Consider the following 23329-nt stretch of genomic DNA (forward strand, 5'->3'; position numbering starts at 1 on the left):
CGATTCCCATGTACCCTAGTCCGCCCCCTTGAGTTCGGATGGTGGAGTAGGTTTGGAAAAGCTCCCCATTCGAACACAAGAGTGTAAGAGGAGCCTCTCTCTGTGGTAGAGTGGACACTTAACTAAGCCCTGGACTGCAATGTCTGAACAGCAGAGCAAAGCAAGGCTCCATTAACCGTCGGCAAAAGGTGGCAAGGGTTAACAGCCTTCACTGTGAAACTAGTGTTTTGCAATAGTGTTGTGTAAAACCATTGTGTGAGTGAGTAAAGTTGTGTATGGAACGAGCTTTCGTTACCCGCAAAATCAAACAGTGCGAAAAGCTGAAATAGAAACAGAAAATGTTCGGCTGATCAGGCAGCTTCCGTGGAGAGAGAAACAGAGCCAACACCTCAGGTCAATGATCTTTCATCAGAACTGGATGAAACGTGAACTTTGTTTCTCTCTCCACAGATGCCGCCCAACCGCCGAACATTTCCAGCATTTTCTGTTTCTAACTCAGACTTCCAGCATCCCCACCACAAACTGCGTTCCCTCGCCACTAACTCCATCCCTCTCCTTAGCATCTGTCTGAGGCTGAACCAGACTGTTCACAACCTTATGTGTCATATTTGACCCTGAAATGAACTTCCGGCCACTTATCAGTGGCATAACTAAAACCACCTTTTCCCATCTCCGTAACATTGCCCGCCTCCGCCCCTGCCTCAGCTCATCTGCTGCTGAAACCCTTATTCATGCCTTTGTAACCTCTAGACTTGACTGCTCCAACACACTCCTGGCTGGCCTTCCCACATTCTACCTTACCGAAACTTGAGGGTACCAAAATTGTCCCTTAAGAGCCGTTACCGCCTCAAAAAGACAGCAACGGTGCAGAAAGCAATCAAAAAAATAAAGACGTGAATATTGTTCTAATCTCCACCCCCAAAAAATTAAAAAATCGGTAAGTACACCCCATTTGGGGCGGAGGGCAATTTCGGCCCCTAGGTTATCCAAAACTCAGCAACCCATGTCCTAACTCACATCAAGTCCCGTTCATCCATCGCCCCTGTGCTCCCTGATTTACATTGACTCCCAGTTAAACAACTCCTTGATTTCAAAATTCTCATCCTTGTTTACAAATCCCTCCATGGCCTCATCCCTCCAGCCCCACAACCCCCCGCGATATCTGCGCTCCTCTAATTCTGTCCTCTTGAGCATCCCCGATTGTAACTGCTCAACCATCCATGGCCGTGCCTTCAGCTGCTTGGGCCCCAAGCTCTGGAACTCCCTCCCTAAACCTCTCCACCTCTCTACCACTCTTTCCTCCTTTAAGACGCTCCTTAAAACCTACCTTTATGAGCAAGCTTTTGGTCACCTGATGTCACTTCTTATGTGGCTCGGTGTCAAATTTCTTATTTTTTTGTATTAAAACACTGCTGTGCGCCTTGAAATGTTTTACTACGTTAAATAAATAGAAGTTGGTGTTGTTGTGGAGCCGGGTGGATCAAAACAAGTATATAAGAAAAAATACATTTTTGGCGGCAGCCTCCAGTGGCCCCTTTAAGGACAGCTGGTTAGGCCGCATATAGCTTGGGTAACGATAAGCCGAGCAGGCCCAGCGTAAGCCCCCACACTTACATACACAAGTTGCCTAACGTCTGTATCAGGCAGGCACCACGGATGCCTGGGGAGCCTCCTTCACCAATATGTGTGACTGCGCTGATTGAGGCTATATTTAAATAATACAGACAGAGCAGTTTTCTCTGCAAGGTCTTTCCATGTCTTTCTTGAGAAATGAAGTTGGCACAAATAATGTTTCTGTAAGTACAGATGACTGCCACTTTTCCCTCAGTGCTATTGCTTCAGATATTTGCAAACAGTAGTTTTATCTTTTCTTTACACGTTTGCTTTATTATTAGGATAGCACAACATGGGCCCTTCTTTTTACCAGATATGAATAAAATACTGTTGAAGAAAATAAAAGCAGTTTAGAAAGAACAATGCAGCAAATTCCACTCTGCAAACAGAATGGTAGGGTTGTTAGTGACTCGGTAAATGCCTTACCGTAAACTGCAGGATTTGAGCATTGTCTGCTCAATGGTATTATCAACACTTAATTCTTACTTAGCTGGCTATTGCAATGTATATCTATTTTGAGAGGTTCATGGGGATAATCTGACACTTTCCAAAGATTAAATCAAAATACTCATGAGCCATTATAAAAAACTTCTTTCTTATAAATGTAATAATGATTTCACCTAACATTCTACAATTCCATACACAACATATTCTTAACTTTTCTCAATATTTTAACCTTTAGTTCTACAAGGACTTTGTGTCCTGTAAATTTGGACTGAGTCTGGCTTTATCATGTGAAGATTAGCGGGCGGTCACAAGGCAGGCTGCTGTTTTTCTTAGATAGTCAAAGCTGTCACAAGGAATTTGTGTAACTTTAATAGCGGCTTGGTTGGCTGTGTGTCAGCTCTTGTAATAGACCTTTTCCATTTAGCCTCAGTAAAGGCAAAGCTGGAGTAAAAGCATTAAATTAACATTAAATCCAAACAAAACTATTTATAAACAAAACGAGCAAAGCCCTTTCGTTTGGGGTCTTGCATATTATTGAATACTGAGTAGAAATATAGGATACTCTACTGGTTTTCTGACAGTCACTACTTTTTAGGTGTCCTTGTGCAAGGCAGCCATTACTCATGAACACCAACGCTTGAAATGTCACTGCATACACTGCTAGAGGTGGAGAGACTTTGGAAGTAATCACACGGTGGGAGAATTTGGAAAGGATAACAATATGTTCACAGATGACAGAAATATAGATTTAGAACTGTTGTATGCTGCGCCCTGTGGATGACTTGATTTGAAAATAAATCACATTGTCAACATTTGATGAGTAAGACATAGGAAAAGACCATATTGAGTTGAGATTGCTCCTGTCAAACCTTACTAAACATTGTTGACGTGGAAACATTTGTGACATTTTTAGCAGTTTCCATTGATTCTGCAAATTATAAAACTTAAGCATATAATTTATTATGCAGGTCCTTCAAATAAACACTGTAGATTGTTCTATTGTTTTAAATAAGTAAGTGGGAAAAAAATGATTTCCCTGAATTTTCTTATTGTCCTCTTGGATACCTTGCATACTGGTGATATCAGTCATCATAGGCGGTCCCTCGAACGAGGATGACTTGCTTCCACACGAGTTCACAGATGTTTCAATGAAGGACCTGATGTTCCAGTCCTGAACTCCTGTTGAGGGGGTGGAAGATGCCTGTGCGTGAATTTCTTTAACGTGTGGTGACCGTTGCACACCAGCCACCACACGGGCTTGACAGAGCTAGGTCTTTATCCAGTGGCAAGGATTAACCAGAACGATTGGAGACCTGCTCTGCTGCACGGACCTAGTGCGCGCACACATCGCAGAGTGGGCAAGTTCATGCTGCCCCCGGACCCTCAGCTCTTCTGGGCCCTGTACCCTCATTCGCCGCACCTCCGCCACAATGTTCCAGAGCCTGGCGCTCCAGCTCTATTTATAGCCCCGACCTGCGGTGGTGTTCTCGCACACAATGATATCAGTACCTGCCAATTAGTTACCAGTGGTGCACCATGAAATGTTGACATAATGTTGATATAATGGAGATGAAGGTCTATGGAAAAGGAAACCCTTTTTGCATCCCCACCAAAGGGAAAATTCCCCTCCGACCCCCTCAGCTGATCAAAGCTCTTCTCTATGTGTCTCTCTGTGTCTACTCTATCAAATCTTTTCATAATTTTAAAGACCTCCTGTTCATCCTATCCTCATAGGTATAACCCTGCATTTCTGTTGTCAACCTTTTAAATCTTTTTTTGCATCCTCTCCAGTGCCTTTGTATCTTTTTTATAATATGGCCACCAGAATTGCACATAGTACTCCAAGTGTAGACTAACCAAGGTTCAATACAAGTTTAGCATAACCTCTCTACTTTTCAATTCTATCCCTCTAGAAATAAACCCCAGTGCTTGGTTTGCTTTTTTATGGCCTTGTATAACCTGCATCGCTACTTTGAGTGATTTGTGTATTTGTACACCCAGATCCCTTTGTTCTTCTACCCCATTTAGTTTCTTATTTTGAAATAATATGTGACCTCTTTATTTTTCTTACCAAAAAATACCTCACATTTATCTGTGTTGAAATTCATTTGCCAATTATATGCCCATTCTGCAAATGTATTAATGTTTTCTTGTAATTTGTTGCAGTCCTCTTCAGTATTGACTATCCACCCCCCCCCTCACCTCCCCCTGGACATATTTTTCCTGGACTTTGTTGAACACCATTTTAAATGTTTCCCATTGCTGTTCTACATCATAGTTTGCCAATATTGTAGTCCATTTCATTTTCCCAAGTTCTATTCTCACCCCCTCAAAATCAGCTTTTCTCCAATCTATTACCTTGCTCTTTGTCATATTTATGTCCTTCTCAACTGTTATCTGAAAGCATATATTATTATGGTCGCTATTGCTTAGATGTTCCCCTACTTTTACTTCTCTTATCTGCTCTGAGTCACTATGTGACAACTGGAATGTGATAGAAACATAGAAATATAGAAAACAGGTGCAGGAGTAGGCCATTCGGCCATTTGAGCCTGCACCACCATTCAATAAGATCATGGCTGATCATTCCCTCAGTATCCCTTTCCTGCTTTCTCTCCATACCTCTTGATCCCCTTAGCCGTAAGGGACATATCTAACTCCATCTTGAATATATCCAATAAACTGGCATCAACAACTCTCTGCGGCAGGGAATTCCACAGGTTAACAACTCTCTGAATGAATAAGTTTCTCCTCATCTCAGTCCTAAATGGCCTACCCCTTATCCTAAGACTGTATCCCCTAGTTCTGGACTTCCCCAACATCGGAAACGTTCTACCCGCATCTAACCTGTCCCGCCCCATCAGAATCTTATATGTTTCTATGAGATCCCCTCTCATCCTTCTAAACTCCAATGTATAAAGGCCCAGTTGATCCAGTCGCTCCTCATATGTCAGTCCTCCCATCCCGGAAATCAGTCTGGTGAATCTTCGCTGCACTCCCTCAATAGCAAGAATGTCCTTCCTCAGATTACGAGACCAAAACTAACACAATATTCCAGGTGAGGCCTCACCAAGGCACTGTACAACTGCAGTAAGACCTGCATGCTCCTATATTCAAATCCCCTAGCTATGAAGGCCAACATACCATTTGCCTTCTTCACCGCCTGCTGTACCTGTATGCCAACTTTCAATGACTGATGAACCATGACACCCAGGTCTCGTTGCACCTCCCTTTTTCCTAATCTGCCACCATTCAGATAATATTCTGTCTTCGCGTTTTTGCCCCCAAAGTGGATAACCTCACATTTATCCACATTATACTGCATCTGTCATGCATTTGCCCACTCACCTAACCTGTCCAAGTCACCCTGCAGCTTCCTAGCGTCCCCCTCACAGCTCACACCGCCACCCATTTTAATGTCATCTGCAAACTTGGAGATATTACACTCAATTCCTTCATCCAAATCATTGATGTATATTGTAAAGAGCTGGGGTCCCAGCACTGAGCCCTGTGGCACTCCACTAGTCACTGCCTGCCATTCTGAAAAGGACCCATTTATCCTGACTCTCTGCTTCCTGTCTGCCAACCAGTTTTCTATCCACGTCAGTACATTACCCCCAATACCATGTGCTTTGATTTTGCACACCAATCTCTTGTGTGGGACCTTGTCAAAAGTATTTTGAAAGTCTTTTATATATTATTTAAAAATCTTCCATCACATTCCAGTTGTCACATATTATTATTCAAAAAAGGAACAAGAAAGAGCCACGCTCCTAACTGCACAAACCAGGTGAGCAGCTACGTATTACAACCCAGACCTGAAACGACCCATAAAATAGGAACATAAGCTGCAGATTTCTGTATCATGCATAGAAAAACAAGAAAGCTAGTCATTGCCAACCTACGAATAAACTTACTCAGCAATGGAAAATATCTTTTAATTGACCTTAGTCCATATGATGTTCAGAAAAGCAATTATCATTTAATTGACCTCAGAATGTTACAGCGATTAGACTTAGTGGCCTTAAAGAAGCAGTTCAGGTTATAAACAACTGCCTCTCAGCAGCAGAATAATATATTTTACATGACATGGTCTAATGCTGTTGTCCTTATAAGCAGCATATTATGTGATTTACTGTGGGCAACGTTTTGGGACATCTACTGGTGGATAATAATAAATAAAATATATTTTTATTTGTATTATCTTCTGTATAAGTACAACAAAGAAGTAAAAATGTTTACAAATCATGAGGTTTAATTGTGGCTTGTTGATAGTATTGATGCAGGCTTGAATCCATCATTCCTCGCATAGCACTTTTCCAAATCTGATCCAATTAAAGATGAGTAGACACAGAGCAGAGACAAGTGGGTAAAAATTGGACCTTGTTGCGACCATTTTAAATGCGTAAAATGGGTGAAATGAGGGGCAATTTCGTGGAGTAACGTCCCGCACCCAAATAAGGCCAGTAAGATGTCTGACGCGATTTAGGGTCGGGCAATTTTCAGGAGTTCCTGGAGGCCGCCTAAAATGGGCATTAGGCTTCTTACATATATAAATAAAGGACCTAATGCATGTTGTAGGTCCCTTCTACGGGAGCTGGGCTTGATCTGTTCATGGTTCTTAAGTGTCTCTGGACAACCACCATCAAAGGTTTTTTTTTTAATCATTACTGTGGATCCAGGAACAGCAGAAGTGTTCCCCCAACTCCACAGTATCCTGATTGGGAACCCCCACCCCATTGCTGCTCTATGCACCGCCCCCCCCCCCCCCCCCACTCCGCCCTTACCTTCAGACCGCTGCTAGTGAGGAAAGTGGCCAGATACTCATTTCTGCAATTGGGAGAACTGCATGTGCAGGCACAACAGGCTCCAGCAGCTTGCTCAGTTTATATTAATGAGGCCCAAGGCTCAATTTGGGGCCTGTCTCAGGCCTCTTGGTTCGGGCGCTCATTGTGGCCACATCGCCACCTTTGCACCTGAAACTGGGCAGTGATGAATTTATACCCAATAACTACCTACAGAGAGGGCAAAAAAATAAGATTGTTATCAATCAGACAATTGTCACGCATACCATAGCAACCATGTTAGAGTGGCACTGGAGCAGGCCTTGGGTTTTACAATCCTCTGAGTCAGGGAATGTGATGTGGCATGTAGAGTACCTGAAAGAGGAAATATCAAGTAAAAATGGGTGTGGTTAACAAAAGAATACTTATTAAGGAAGAATGAATCATTCAAATGGGTTTAAATCAAAGGTACATTGATATCATCAACACCGAGATCAATAGATTTTTGTTGGGTGAAAGTATCATGGGATATGGAGCAAAGACAGGTAAATGGAGTTGAGGTACAGATCAACTATGATCCAATTGAATGATGGAACAGGCTTGAGGAACTGAATAGCCTGCTCCTTACATTTCTAAATCTTTATATTCTTAGAGACACATTCCAATAGTAAATATTGATTTTTATTCAAAGAAGACTCTTTGGTTATAGGCTGGCTACATGAATTGGGAAAACGTCTTGAAACTCCATACTATGGCAATAATACACTAGGAGGACCTGGAATCAGAAGTGCCTACATTGCTGCCCTCTACTTCACCCTCAGCAGCCTGACAAGTGTCGGATTTGGAAATGTCTCAGCCAACACTGAGGCGGAGAAGATCTTTTCCATCTGCACAATGCTGATTGGGGGTATGTTCATTTATCTTTGTGTCTCATATGTAGCCTGTATGCATGAGAGATATTGGGCAGCATATTAATCTTGGGCGGCAGCACAAAGCAGGCAGTATTGCAGCGGTCGCCTGCTCTATGCCTGCACGATCGGCAGTTCCATAGAGCTCGAAGGAAGGTCATTCCTGGCGGGCATATAATGGCCGTGTAATAACGCCCAAGACCAATTTCTAACACACAATCTGGTAAATCAAACATCACTCTTCCTGACTGGTTTGTGTAACATTTAGGGGGATAAATTTGGCTGTTTAGCACCTCCCGTTAGAGGGTGGGGACACTAGCTAAGGGGTTAGTGACCAGGAGTGGCGGATTCAGTGACATCAGCGATCTTCAGTGCCAGTTTAGCGCTGGCGCTAACTCTTACAACCTGGGCTTCAAGCACCTCGCAGATCGTGATGTCATAAAGTGTGCCGTGCCCCATTACCACCCTGGATGTAAAATTGCCTGCCTCCCTCTGCTGTATTGCTGGGCGTGAACAACGGCAGAAAGAGGAGGCATCGTCAACTCAGTTGGCTGCTTGGGGAGTGCTAATTAAAGGGAACGGTTTTCAGGTAAGCCGACCTTTATTATTTCCACCAGTTTGGATCCTGCTCAAAATTTTTGATGTTTCATTGCTGCAAGATGTCCAAGGCCTCCACTTTGTGAGAGCATTTGGGGCTGTAATGGCAGTCATGCAGATCGCCTTGCAATGCAAAACTGCAGACAAGTAGGTTGTACACCTCATCTCTCTCATCTGAAGGGGGGAGAGCATGCCGGGAGATCTCAGAGATGCAGTGATCGTGACCATCTTTAAAAAAGGGGACAAATCCGATTGCAGCAACTACAGAGGAATCTCCCTGTTTTCAGCCACTGGGAAAGTCATCGCTAGAGTCCTCCTCAACCGTCTTCTCCCGGTGGTCGAGGAGCTCCTCCCGGAGTCACAGTTGGATTTTGTCCCCTATGGGGTACAACGGACATGATTTTTACAGCGCAAAAGCTGCAGGAAAATGCAGGGAACAGCACCAGTCCTTATACATGGCCTTCTTCGACCTTACAAAGGCCTTTGACACTGTCAACTGCGAGGGTCTATGGAGCGTCCTCTGCCATTTCGCATGCCCCCAAAAGTTCGTCAACATACTCTGCCTGCTCCATGACGACATGCAGGCCGTGATCCTTACCAAAGGATCCATTACAGACCCAATCCATGTCCAGACCGGGGTCAAACAGGGCTGCTTCATCGTTCCAACCCTCTTCTCAATCTTCATCGCTGCCATGCTCCACCTTACAGTCAACAAGCTCCCCGCTGGAGTGGAACTAAACTACAGAACCAGTGAGAAGCTGTTCAACCTTCGCCGTCTCCAGGCCAGGTCCAAGACCACCCCAACCTCTGTCGTCGAGCTACAGTATGCGGACGATGCCAGTGTCTGCGCACATATAGAGGCTGAACTCCAGGACATAGTTGACTGAGGCATACGAAAGCATGGGCCTTATACTAAACATCCATAAGACAAAGGTCCTCCACCAGCCCGTCCTCGCCGCACAACACTGCCCCCCGGTCATCAATATTCATGGTGCGGCTCTGGACAATGTGGACCATTTCCCATACCTCGGGAGCCTCTTATCAACAAGAGCAGACATTGACGACGAGATTCAACACCAACTCCAGTGCACCAGTGCAACCTTCGGCCGCCTGAGGAAGAGTGTTTGAAGACCAGGCCCTCAAATCTATCACCAAGCTCATGGTCTACAGGGCTGTAATAATACCCGCTCTCCTGTATGGCTCAGAGACATGGACCATGTACAGTAGACACCTCAAGTTGCTGGAGAAATACCACCAACGATGTGTCCGCAAGATCCTACAAATCCCCTGGAAGGACAGATGCACCAACATTAGTGTCCTCGACCAGGCCAACATCCCTAGCATTGAAGCACTGATCACACTTGATCAGCTCCACTGGGCAGGCCACCTTGTTCGCATGCTAGACACGAGACTCCCAAAGCAAGCGCTCTATTTGGAACTCCTTCACGGCAAACGAGCCAAAGGTGGGCAGAGGAAACGTTACAAGGACACCCTCAAAGCCTCCCTGATAAATTGCAACATCCCCACTGACATCTGGAAGTCCCTGACCAAAGACCACCCTAAGTGGAGGAAGTTCATCCAGGAGGGCGCTGAGCACCTCGAGTCCCATCGCCAAGAGCATGCAGAAATCAAGCACAGGCAGTGGAAGGAGCGTGTGGCAAACCAGTCCCACCCTCCCTTACCCTAGTGACTATCTGTCCCAGCTGTGACAGGGACTGTGGTTCTCGTATTAGACTGTTCAGCCACCTAAGGACTCATTTTAAGAGTGGAAGCAAGTCTTTCTCGATTCCGAAGGACTGCCTATGATGAAAGCATTATTGACCCTTCCCTTTAAGTGAGGGAAGCAGCCTCTGATGCCGTTAGCAATGCGTTGCAAATTATTCAGTGCTCTGCCGCTAATGCCCCGCTCTCAGACTTTAGTGCCTAAGAGAAGAGGTTAGCGCTTGATTTAGCGCTTCACCACTTTCTTGGAGCTCTAAAGTTGAATTTCCTGGCAGGAGAGAATAATTCACGCCTGGTGCTACTTTTTCTACTTTTCAAAAATTAACGCCCCCAACCTGGGCACTACAGAATTTCTAGCCCTTAATTTGCTTCATGTTATAAATCTTTGGAGCTGAACTTGTCCACCACCAGAAACGTAGCACACCTACCCTATTTGAGCTGTTTTTACGGGCGTGGTGGATGCGGTGGCCTCTTGAGCGAAATTCCGCTCTTTGGCTTTTTTTGTCCAGCGGCCTAGAAGTCGGTCATAGTGGGGGCGGAAGTGCAGCAGAGAGTGGAAGTTTGCAAACTAGAGGGGCAGAAGTGAGGGGCGGGCGACTCTCTGCCGTTGTCACTCATCAGCGTAGCGCTGATGATGTCATCATGCTGGTGCATCACCACGTCTCTCCCCTTCACCTAAAGGAGAGCCGATTCTTTAAGTTAGGTCCACTGGGCCACCAGGGAGGGTTTCGGCCAGGACTATGGCCTGGCACCTGTCAGCGGCCCAGCCGAACATGGAGGCATAATTGTCAGCCCGAAATAGCAGTCGGCTGACAATAAAATAAAATGGCGGCCGCAGCAGTAGGTCCTCCCCTTTAATGGCAGTCGCACTCCAAACACTGTGCACCGTCAGTAAAAGCTGTCGGTGGCACCAAGCGGCGGCAGGAAGATTTTATCGGCGGAATTTAGCATTCAGGGGGGCACAACAGCGCTGCGCGCTCTGCTGACACATTTAGGACAGATTGGCAGCAGTGCAGTAGTAGTGGGGGGAGCGGGTCACCGCCAGGATACTGCAGGAGCAGAATTTTCAAAATGGCAGCTATTCGACTAAACATTTGTGGCCATTCCACTCTGCAGCTTGGCTGCTGATTTCCAATGGTAACAAGCCTTAAGGGAAGGGATAATTTTAGCTCCTTTGCCTCTACATATTGTGGCCGTAATTGTCCCCCTCTTTAAGGTCCATTAACGCCTCGAAGAGGCGATAATGGGGCAGTATTGCCTTTCCGACCGGGGGCAAGCGGATGGGCTGACCCATCAGAAATTGTCCCCTGGCCTGGGGCGGCGAAAACAGTTTCGGGCACGCAATGGTCCCTTACCACCCAGCGGCGACCCCTTTCCACCCCGTGAGGAAAATTGCCCCACGGGAGTGGAGCCTCAGCCGTATGGTGCCCCCGACAGCTTTTCCCGGCGGGAAGCTGCCAGTGGCTGGGTGGCGTGTTCGCCCTTAAAGGGGAGGGCGCACTGCCACGGCCGCCATTTTATTTCAATTGTCGACCGACTCCGAAGTCGGCCCGACAATGTGGCCATGGGTTCGACCGGGCCGCCAACAAGCACCTCCTCTTGGGTGTCGGACCACTGGCCCAGCCGAAGCCCTCCCTAGTGGCCCAGTGAGCGCCACTAAAGTGGCTGCAGATCTCAGAGGGCCCTTCCCTTTCAGTGAAGGGGAGGGATGTTATGACATCATAAGCGTCACGCTGACATGCTCAGTGTGGCGCTCCTGACACCGTCCTCCTTCCACCCCGCTCCGAAAGCGCTTCCGCCCAAAAACACCGCCACTACGAATTAGCCAAGCAAAAGAGGGCAATTTCCCTCTATTCTTCGCCCCATGGACTTGGGTGGAGAATATTCATTTTATTCAAATTATCCGACCCATTTGGGGCAGAGGACAATTTTGCCCCCATTGAATTTCTCTAACAGTTTGTAATCATAAATGTTTTGACCTTTAATCCATTCAAAGCACTTTCTGTGTACTTTGTGATTTCTGTAGAAATGAGTCAAAATGAAGGCTGGATAATTCTCCAATCTCCAACCTCAACATTCAGTAGAAAGTCTATCTATTATCTACAGTAGTGCTCCAACAGCCTTACAATTAATAATTGAGATATTACAGCAGTGTACCTTTCCAAACATTTAATCCTTTAAACTTAAAAATAGGATATGATTAAAAATACATAACTTAAAGAATTCCCATTTCCAGTCAAAATGTAATGAAGAAAATGTACTCCCATAGCTGATGTTCGAAAGAGCTAAAATCTTTAACACCTGCTTCAATAATAATTAGTAGAAAAATGCAAACAAGAAAAATGTGTTCTTCTGTCTGCATCAGTATTATTATTAGCTTTCTGTTTTTATAGATAAGAAATCTGATATTTGACCTCAATATGAGCTTGTGGTTATTACCCTAATATAGGCATAACAAATTCCTCACCCTGGAAATATACGATTATTTTTCTCATTTATCTTATCAATTTCTGTCGCCAATTTTAAATATATTTCCTTCTGGAACTTTTACTGCATCACGCAGTGAGATCAAGAAGTTAGTCTGCTCCTCCGCACTCAGACCACCAGTTAAAACGACTGTCAGGGCCCCAATCTGCATAATTAATTAAAGACCCCACTGGCTTTAGGAGGGCTTTTTTGCCGCCTGCTCAAAAGAAGTTAAAATTGAAAACAACAGGCAAGATTCAGAGTGTTGATGGGTAGGTCTGCTAACTAACTTAAACTGCCCATCTGCCCAGTTTGCTCCAGGCAGGTAGATTGAAATCTCCTCATTAGACTCTAAAAGACACCTTCCCCTGATGGTGCAGCTGACATTAGAAACTGCATCAATGCAGTGGCCTTCCCCCAGATCGTGGGGCACTTGACTTAAATGTTTAATTTTGTCCTATCAAAAGAGTTGCAGTGGCCTGCCCCTTTTCACTTGTGCTGTCTATTGGGGTTTCATTCTACAACCATGCAATTGTCAGTGGGAGCTGAGCTCAGTTTACAGACCATTAGTCTCAATGAAAACAGTCTAACTGCACCACTTTATTCACACTTACAAGAATGATTTCGGGAATCAATATTAATTTAGTTCACATGTCGCTTGTTGTAATGTCTATGTACACAAATAAGGGACTGGAGTGCATCATCACCCCCGGCAACCAAATTTTAATTTGATTTTATTTGTTTTAAAGTCTAATTTATTTTAAATGCTGGTTTTAGTGTCCCCCTCCCCTTTTATAGGGGGCACTTGGAAAAAAACTATGATTTTAGTGCCCAAAAAAACCCCCAAAAAACACAAAAATCACCAAAAAAAAAACAAAAACAAAAAAAAAGAGGGCTGTTATAAGTGTCTTGAGTGTCCCCCAGATCGGGGGGCACTTGATCTTCTGTTTATTTGTACTCCCCCAAAAGAGTTGTAATATATGCACCTGTTTACTTTAAAAGAGTTGTACACAAATAATTTAGCATTAAAACATCATTAACACCTGCAACTGGTTTTGTAGATATATTATTTACCTCTCCAATCTTCTCTCCTTTGTTCCTGAAGGTGTTGATTCAGGTTAGGTTGCGGAACTTTGCTCATGTGGCTATTATTCACGTGTGAGCCTTGACTGCAACTTACACTAATATAACACCTTCAATGTAGCAACCTGTTCTAGAGAACCTCACAAAAAACAGCTGAGCAGGAGAGGAAGAGCTATGGGAAATGAAGGCACAGTTGAAGAGGCAGCTTTTAAGGGGGCATTCAAAGTTGGAAGAGCAGTAGTGAGGTTTAGGGAGAGAATTCCATAGGTCATGGTGTGATGGCTGGAAAACAACCACTGACAGTGGAATGGAAGGAGTGCACAGTAGACCAGATTTGAAGAAAGAGGGGGCAATAGGAGGTGTAGATGAGGATGAAGATTTTGAAGTCAATGCAATACCAATGAAAGTGTCAAGAGGTACTTGACCATGGGGAGCATCACAGTTAACCATGTTCTTGTTCTCACCCAGCTTTCAGTTACCATCAGTGACTACTAGATAGCCATCAGGGGCAGGAACACTGGCTAAATTCTTTTGCAGTAGACACACTAAATTTTTCGACTGGCTCATGGTGAACCTAGCTGAAGTCCATTAATTCAGTTCAGGCCAGGGACTAAACATGGACCTTAGTGGTGAATAAAGTTCAGTCCTACACCAACTGATGCATTTGTTTTATATTGATTAGTATTAGTTGATCTCTCGTTGCATGGTTTTTCAACAATTCTTTTAAAAACATCTTTCTTTCTTTAATTGTCTCTCTGCTTGTCCCGCATTCTCCAATTCATTTTGTCTCATAGAAACATAGAAACATAGAAAATAGGTGCAGGAGTAGGCCATTCGGCCCTTCTAGCCTGCACCGCCATTCAATGAGTTCATGGCTGAACATTCAACTTCAGTACCCCATTCCTGCTTTCTCGCCATACCCCTTGATCCCCCTAGTAGTAAGGACCTCATCTAACTCCTTTTTGAATATATTTAGTGAATTGGCCTCAACAACTTTCTGTGGTAGAGAATTCCACAGGTTCACCACTCTCTGGGTGAAGAAGTTCCTCCGCATCTCGGTCCTAAATGGCTTACCCCTTATCCTTAGACTGTGACCTCTGGTTCTGGACTTCCCCAACATTGGGAACATTCTTCCTGCATCTAACCTGTCTAACCCCGTCAGAATTTTAAATGTTTCTATGAGGTCCCCTCTCATTCTTCTGAACTCCAGTGAATACAAGCCCAGTTGATCCAGTCTTTCTTGATAGGTCAGTCCCGCCATCCCGGGAATCAGTCTGGTGAACCTTCGCTGCACTCCCTCAATAGCAAGAATGTCCTTCCTCAGGTTAGGAGACCAAAACTGTACACAATACTCCAGGTGTGGCCTCACCAATGCCCTGTACAACTGTAGCAACACCTCCCTGCCCCTGTACTCAAATCCCCTTGCTATGAAGGCCAACATGCCATTTGCTTTCTTAACCGCCTGCTGCACCTGCATGCCAACCTTCAATGACTGATGTACCATGACACCCAGGTCTCTTTGCACCTCCCCTTTTCCTAATGTGTCACCATTCAGATAATAGTCTGTCTCTCTGTTTTTACCACCAAAGTGGATAACCTCACATTTATCCACATTATACTTCATCTGCCATGCATTTGCCCACTCACCTAACCTATCCAAGTCGCTCTGCAGCCTCACAGCATCCTCCTCGCAGCTCACACTGCCACCCAACTTAGTGTCATCCGCAAATTTGGAGATACTACATTTAATCCCCTCATCTAAATCATTAATGTACAGTGTAAACAGCTGGGGCCCCAGCACAGAACCTTGCGGTACCCCACTAGTCACTGCCTGCCATTCTGAAAAGTACCCATTTACTCCTACTCTTTGCTTCCTGTCTGACAACCAGTTCTCAATCCATGTCAGTACACTACCCCCAATCCCATGTGCTCTAACTTTGCACATCAATCTCTTGTGTGGGACCTTGTCGAACGCCTTCTGAAAGTCCAAATATACCACATCAACTGGTTCTCCCTTATCCACTCTACTGGAAACATCCTCAAAAAATTCCAGAAGATTTGTCAAGCATGATTTCCCTTTCACAAATCCATGCTGACTTGGACCTATCATGTCACCTCTTTCCAAATGCACTGCTATGACATCCTTAATAATTGATTCCATCATTTTACCCACTACCGATGTCAGGCTGACCGGTCTATAATTCCCTGTTTTCTCTCTCCCTCCTTTTTTAAAAAGTGGGGTTACATTGGCTACCCTCCACTCCATAGGAACTGATCCAGAGTCAATGGAATGTTGGAAAATGACTGTCAACGCATCCACTATTTCCAAGGCCACCTCCTTAAGTACTCTGGGATGCAGTCCATCAGGCCCTGGGGATTTATCGGCCTTCAATCCCATCAATTTCCTCAACACAATTTCCCGGCTAATAAGGATTTCCCTCAGTTCCTCCTCCTTACTAGACCCCCCGACCCCTTTTATAACCGGAAGGTTGTTCTGTCCTCCTTCGTGAATACCGAACCAAAGTACTTGTTCAATTGGTCCGCCATTTCTTTGTTCCCCGTTATGACTTCCCCTGATTCTGACTGCAGGGGACCTATGTTTGTCTTTACTAACCTTTTTCTCTTTACATATCTATAGAAACTTTTGCAATCCGTCTTAATGTTCCCTGCAAGCTTCTTCTCATACTCCATTTTCCCTGCCCTAATCAAACCCTTTGTCCTCCTCTGCTGAGTTCTAAATTTCTCCCAGTCCCCAGGTTCGCTGCTATTTCTGGCCAATTTGTATGCCACTTCCTTGGCTTTAATACTATCCCTGATTTCCCTTGATAGCCACGGTTGAGCCACCTTCCCTTTTTTATTTCTATGCCAGACAGGAATGTACAATTGTTGTAGTTCATCCATGCGGTCTCTAAATGTCTGCCATTGCCCATCCACAGTCAACCCCTTAAGTATCATTCGCCAATCCATCCCAGCCAATTCACGCCTCATACCTTCAAAGTTAGCCTTCTTTAAGTTCTGGACCATGGACTCTGAATTAACTGTTTCATTCTCCATCCCAATGCAGAATTCCACCATATTATGGTCACTCTTCCCCAAGGGGCCTCGCACAACGAGATTGCTAATTAATCCTCTCTCATTACATAACACCCAGTCTAAGATGGCCTCCCCCCTAGTTGGTTCCTCGACATATTGGTCTAAAAAACCATCCCTTATGCACTCCAGAAAATCCTCCTCCACTGTATTGCTTCCAGTTTGGTTAGCCCAATCTATGTGCATATTAAAGTCACCCATTATAACTGCTGCACCTTTATTGCACGCACTCCTAATTTCCTGTTTGATGCCCTCCCCAACATCACTACTACTGTTTGGAGGTCTGTACACAACTCCCACTAACATTTTTTGCCCTTTGGTGTTCTGCAGCTCTACCCATATAGATTCCACATCATCCAAGCTAATGTCCTTCCTAACTATTGCCTTAATCTCCTCCTTAACCAGCAATGCTACCCCACCTCCTTTTCCTTTTATTCTATCCTTCCTGAATGTTGAATACCCCTGGATGTTGAGTTCCCAGCCCTGCTCATCCTGGAACCACGTCTCCGTAATCCCAATCACATCATATTTGTTAACATCTATTTGCACAGTTAATTCATCCACCTTATTGCGGATACTCCTTGCATTAAGACACAAAGCCTTTAGGCTTGTTTTTTTAACACCCTCTGTCCTTTTAGAATTTTGCTGTACAATGGCCCTTTTTGTTCTTTGCCTTGGGTTTCTCTGCCCTCCACTTTTCCTCATCTCCTTTCTGTCTTTTGTTTTTGCCTCCTTTTTGTTTCCCTCTATCTCCCTGCATTGGTTCCCATCCCCCTGCCATATTAGTTTAACTCCTCCCCAACAGCACTAGCAAACACTCCCCCGAGGACATTGGTTCCGATTCTGCCCAGGTGCAGACCGTCCGGATTGTACTGGTCCCACCTCCCTCAGAACCGGTTCCAATGCCCCAGGAATTTGAATCCCTCCCTGCTGCACCATTGCTCAAGCCACGTATTCATCTGAGCTATCCTGCGATTCCTACTCTGACTAGCACGTGGCACTGGTAGCAATCCCGAGATTACTACTTTTGAGGTCCTACTTTTTAATTTAGCTCCTAGCTCCTTAAATTCATTTCGTAGGAACTCATCCCTTTTTTTACCTATGTCATTGGTACCAACGTGCACCACGACAACTGGCTATTCTCCCTCCCTTTTTAGAATGTCCTGCACCCGCTCAATGATCGGGTATTTGTCAACTACATTTTTCTCATCACTTTGTTTTTCTTTCCGTATATTTTTCTTTCTTTCCTCTGTATGGCTGGTATTTGGCAAGCTTCACTTCTTTTCTCTTCCTTTTTCTCTTATGTCCTTTTATTATATGTCTTACACTGTCTCTTACTCTCACCTGTTGGGGAGACTGCCTCGAGGATTCAAATTTCTGATAGCTGCTGAAATAATCTTTTAGGGACCTGGAGGCTGGGACTTTGTTGTTTTTCTGTCTTTACACAATGAGGTCAGGGTTGGGAAGGAGCAGAGCTTGAAAACTAAATTGGAAGGGAGCAGGGGATAACCCTTTCCTCAGGGCTAAAATGGAGTGGAAAGGCTGCAGCATTTGCATTTGGTATGGATTCAGGGGACACTGAAAGGCTGGGATTGGGGATGCTGGGTCAGGGTTGAAAGAAGAGGAGAACCAAGAGATTGGCTGCAAATTGAGAGGGTGACATGAGGAATTGGCCCCTGGTAATCACTCAATGATAGTACAATAACAGTCACATGGCTAGCACAGCTGATCAGAACTGTGAGTCGCAAACAGGTTGAACTCTTAATCCAATGATCTGATTGGTCTGTGGTAATCAAATCATTAGCATCTCAAATCAGTAACCTTGAAGGTTAACTACAAATTATACAGTGTTACAGACATACTGATCCAACATTTTTAATACTATAGATTATTACACGAGAGTACCAAAAATGCATTGGTTCTAAAAGCACTTTTTTTATTTTGCCTGATATTAATTCGTTTATGAGAATTTTACTATGAGAATATGGCAGGCTTTTTGCTAAGCACTCTTGCTTTAGGTTGCCAGGTTGAGTTGCTAGTTTTAACCCTAGTAGGATTTCCTAGCAATCAGCCGGATGACAACTCTGATTTGTTTCTCATTCATATGACTATGCTGGGTTCAGATCTCCATCGGGATTGTAGCCACAGGAATGCGAGGAATTGCTTTTAACTACTAGCCCTCTCAACCATGTGAACTTGTGCTTTTTAATCCCATAAACCAACCTATTTTACCCACATTGCTCATTGCTGTTAATGCTCTATTAAGCATTTTTTTTTCTTTCCTATCAGCATTGATGCATGCATTGGTCTTCGGAAATGTAACTGCGATTATTCAGCGCATGTACTCCAGGTGGTCTCTGTATCATCACAGAATTAAAGATCTAAAGGATTTCATCCGGGTCCATCACCTGCCAAAGCAGCTAAAACAGCGAATGCTGGAGTATTTTCAGACAACGTGGTCTGTGAATAATGGAATTGATGCTAATGAGGTACTTTTCTTCTTTTAAATTCGCTAGAATGAGATAATACTTTGACATATTACTGAAAATTAATTTGAACGTAACACTATAAACATAACTGTACATTGCATTCTGTGATTGGTTCCTAATTTCCCATGATCCTTTTGCTTTGGACTGACTGTTAGTTGGATTCTAATCGGGTCAGAAGATGAGTTTGAGTACCAATATATGCCCTACTGATGATCATGTAGGAAGAAAGCAGGAGACTGCAGACTGTGGGAGTGAATTTCCCCGGGGCTTCTCCTGCAGACTTTCAGTCCATGCACTGCTTGTCACATTGTTACAGTATCTCCTTCAGCAAATAAACACATCCAGTGCTGCACCCATAAGCATTTAGAACATAAGAACATAAGAAATTGGAGTAGGAATAGGCCATTTGCCGCTTGAGCCTGCTCCGCCATTCAATAAGACCATGGCTGATCTGATCATGGACTCAATTCCACTTCCCTGCCCACTCCCCATAACCCTTCACTTCCTTATCGCTCAAAAATCTGTCTATCTCCGCCTTAAATATATTCAATGACCCAGCCTCCACAGTTCTCTACGGCAGAGAATTCCACAGATTTACAACCCTCTGAGAGAAGAAATTTCTGCTCATCTCAGTTTTAAATGGACGGCCCCTTATTCTCAGACTATGTCCCCTAATTTTAGTTTCCCCTATGAGTGGAAATATCCTCTCTGCATCCACCTTGTCAAGCCCCCTCATTATCTTATATGTTTCAATAAGATCACCTCTCATTCTTCTGAACTCCAATGAATATAGGCCCAACCTACTCAACCTATCTTTGTAAGTCAGCACCCTCATCTCGGGAATCAACCTAGTGAACCTTCTCTGAACAGCCTCATGGAGACCAACCTCCATGGGTAATCTCTCTCTTGCCCCTTTCCCCCTCCCAGACTGCCTGATATTCACCCTGATGCGGATGTGGGACCCTCTGACTACGGGCACAGGAAGGTAGACAGTTATGGCACTGTCAAGAAACAGGCAAGGCCACATCAGGGCCATCTACCACATTTACTTTTTCAGTTAATGGTTCACTTAGGAGAAGCATAAATTATTGAATAGTGCACTCATTCACAAAGAAATGCACATTATCAAACCACATGCGCTACTGCACTAATTAAAGAAGGTTTTTAGATGCTGAGGTTAGGTTTTTTTAAGACTTGCAAAACAAAATATTGAGATGGCCAAGTTATAGAATCATAGAATGGTTACAGCTCAGAAGGAGGCCATTCTGCCCATCGAGCCCATGCCAGCTCTCTGCAAGAGCACTTCAGCAAGGTACCACTCCCTCGCCCTTTCCCCGTAGCCCTGCAAATGTTTTCTTTCAGGTACTTATCCAATTCCATTTTGAAGGCAATGTTTGAGTCTGCCTCCACCACTCTCTCAGGCAGTGCATTCCAGATCCTAACTACACGCTGCATAAAAACATTTTTCCTCATGTCGCCTTTGGTTCTTTTGCCTATCACCTTAAATCTGTGACCTCTGGTTCTCGACCCTTCTGCCAATGGAACAATTTCTCTCTATCTACTCTGTCTAGACCACTCATGATTTTGAACAACTCTATCTCATCTCCTGTCAGCCTTCTCTGCTCTAAGGAGGGCAACCCAACTTCTCCAGTCTATCTACGTAACTGAAGTCCCTCATCTCTGGAACCATTCTTGTAAATCTTTTCTGCACCCTCTCTAATGCCTTCACATTCTTCTTAAAGTGTGGTGCCCAGAATTGGACACAATACTCCAAGCGAGGTCGGACCAGTGTTTTATAAAGGTTCATCGTAACTTCCTTGCTTTTGTACTCTATGCCTCTATTAATAAAGCCCAGGATCCCGTAAGCTTTTTTAACTGCTTTCTCAACCTGCCCTGCCACCTTCAATGATTTGTACACATATACCTCCAGGTCTCAGTTCATGCACCCCCTTTAGAACTGTACCATTTAGTTGATATTGTCTCTTCGCTATTCCTACCAAAATGTATTACTTTGCACTTTCCTCCATTAAACTTGATCTGCCATGTGTCTGTCCATTCCACCAGCCTGTCTATGTCCGCCTGAAATCTATTACTATCCTCCTCACTGTTCACTATACTTCCAAGTTTTATGTCATCTACAAATTTTGAAATTGGTGCCCAAGTCCAAGTCATTAATATATATCAAGAAAAGCAGTGATCCTAGTACCGACCCCTAGGGAACACCACTGTGTACTTTCCTCCAATCCGAAAAACAACCGTTCACTACAACACTATGGGCCCAAGTTTTGGCCTCAGTTGCTCCTGATTTTTTGGAGCAACTGGTGTAGAACGGAGTATCTTAGAAATTCAAATTCTCGGCATTTAGTTTGCTCCAGTTCTAGTCAGTTAGAACAGTTTCACTTTGGAACAGAATTTTTTTTTCAAAAGGGGGCGTGTCCGGCCACTTACGCCTGTTTTCAAAGTTTCGGCAGTGAAAACTTACTCCATATTAACTTAGAATGGAGTAAGTGAAGATTTTTGTACGTTCGAAAAAATCTTGTCTACACTTTAGAAAATCAGGCATGGGTTACAAATCAGGCATAGGGAATGGGGGGGGTTTAAAGGGAAGTTTACAAACATTAAACACTTCAGTTTTACAAATAAAGAGCCATTATCAATAATAAATGATAAATACATAAATAAATCAACCAATAAATCAATCCCAAAAAATTAATAGATAATAAAAAAATTTAAAAAATCAATAAATACAACATTTTCTACTTACCGACTGCAGCACCGGGAGTCCTTCAACAGCGTGGGGGGGGGGGAGGGAAGGAGAGAGGGTGGGGGGGGGAGGGAAGGAGAGAGGGTGGGGGGGGGAGGGAAGGAGAGAGGATGTAGGGAGGGAGGGAAGGAGAGAGGAGGGAGGGGAAGGAGAGAGGAGGGAGGGAAGGAGAGAGGGGGGGAAGGAGAGAGAGAGGGGGGGAGGGAAGGAGAGAGGGGGGGAGGGAAGGAGAGAGGGGGGAGGGAGGGAAGGAGAGAGGGGGGGAGGAGAGAGGGGGGGAAGGAGAAAGAGAGAGGGGGGGAAGGAGAGAGGGGGGGGAGGGAGAGAAGGAGGCTGAACGGCCGGGCCCAAGACCTTGGGCTAGATTTACAGGTAGGTGGCGTCGGGTCTCGGGAGGGGGTGGGGGCGGTCGCGAAGGTCCGGGGGTGGGGGGCGAGAGAGAGTCGCGGAGGTCCGGGGGGGGGGAGAGAGTCGCGGAGGTCCGGGGGGTGGGGGAGAGAGAGTCGCGGAGGTCCGGGGGGGAGGGGAGAGTTGCAGAGGTCCGGAGGGGGGGGGGTGGGGGAGAGAGAGTCGCAGAGGTCAGGTCGCCGGGGGGTGGGGGGTGGGGGGGATAAGCGGGAGTCGGGTCCGGTCTGGAGGAAGCAGGAGCTGGGCGTGGGAGGAGCCTTATACACGCAGCCCCAGTGTGGCCATTCGGCCAGGGCTGGGGGCTGCGTGCTTTGGGCTCCTCCCACACAGTTTTGGGTGCCTGGAGCTACTGCACATGCGCGCCCACTGTAGCGCGCATGTGCAGAGGTCCCGGCACTGTTTTCGGCGCAGGGACCTGGCTCCGCCCGCAACAGCTCGTGCTATGCTGCGCCCGGCTGCAGAAGACCTGCAGAGAGCCGGAGAATCTGGAAGTTTTTTTTAGGCGCACTTTCTGGTGTGAAAAACGGGCGTCCAGGTCCGGGCTGCACCGTTTTAGGCGCGTCCCGAAACTTGGGCCCTCTATTTCCTGTCACTCAGCCAATTTTGTATTCATGCTGCCACTGTCTCTTTTATTCCATGGACTTTAACTTTGCTGGCAAGCCTATTATGAGGCACTTTATCAAACGCCTTTTGGAACTCCATGTATACCACTGCTGGCAATATGATGGAGGAGGATTTCCTGGAGTGTATTAGGGATGGTTTTCTCGAACAATATGTCGAGGAACCAACTAGAGGGCTGGCCATCCTAGACTGGGTGATGTGTAATGAGAAAGGACTCAGTAACAATTTTGTTGTGCGAGACCCCTTGGGGAAGAGTGACCATAATATGGTAGAATTCTTTATTAGGATGGAGAGTGACACAGTTAATTCAGAGACTAGGGTCCTGAACTTAAGGAA

At 45.1% G+C, this 23329-nt stretch overlaps 1 protein-coding gene across 1 annotated transcript in view; it reads left to right on the top strand.

The window, feature by feature from the left end:
• The window catches only part of kcnh8 (potassium voltage-gated channel, subfamily H (eag-related), member 8), a 655874-nt gene that overhangs the window by 385860 nt on the left and 246685 nt on the right, over positions 1–23329 (top strand). The window contains exons 8-9 of the mRNA XM_070880041.1: positions 7555–7752; positions 19001–19200. Of these exons, the coding sequence (XP_070736142.1) occupies positions 7555–7752; positions 19001–19200 (398 nt within the window). The remainder of the gene's footprint in view (positions 1–7554; positions 7753–19000; positions 19201–23329) is intronic.

Source organism: Pristiophorus japonicus, chromosome 5 (assembly GCF_044704955.1).
Source record: "Pristiophorus japonicus isolate sPriJap1 chromosome 5, sPriJap1.hap1, whole genome shotgun sequence".
NCBI classification, from domain to species: domain Eukaryota; kingdom Metazoa; phylum Chordata; class Chondrichthyes; family Pristiophoridae; genus Pristiophorus; species Pristiophorus japonicus.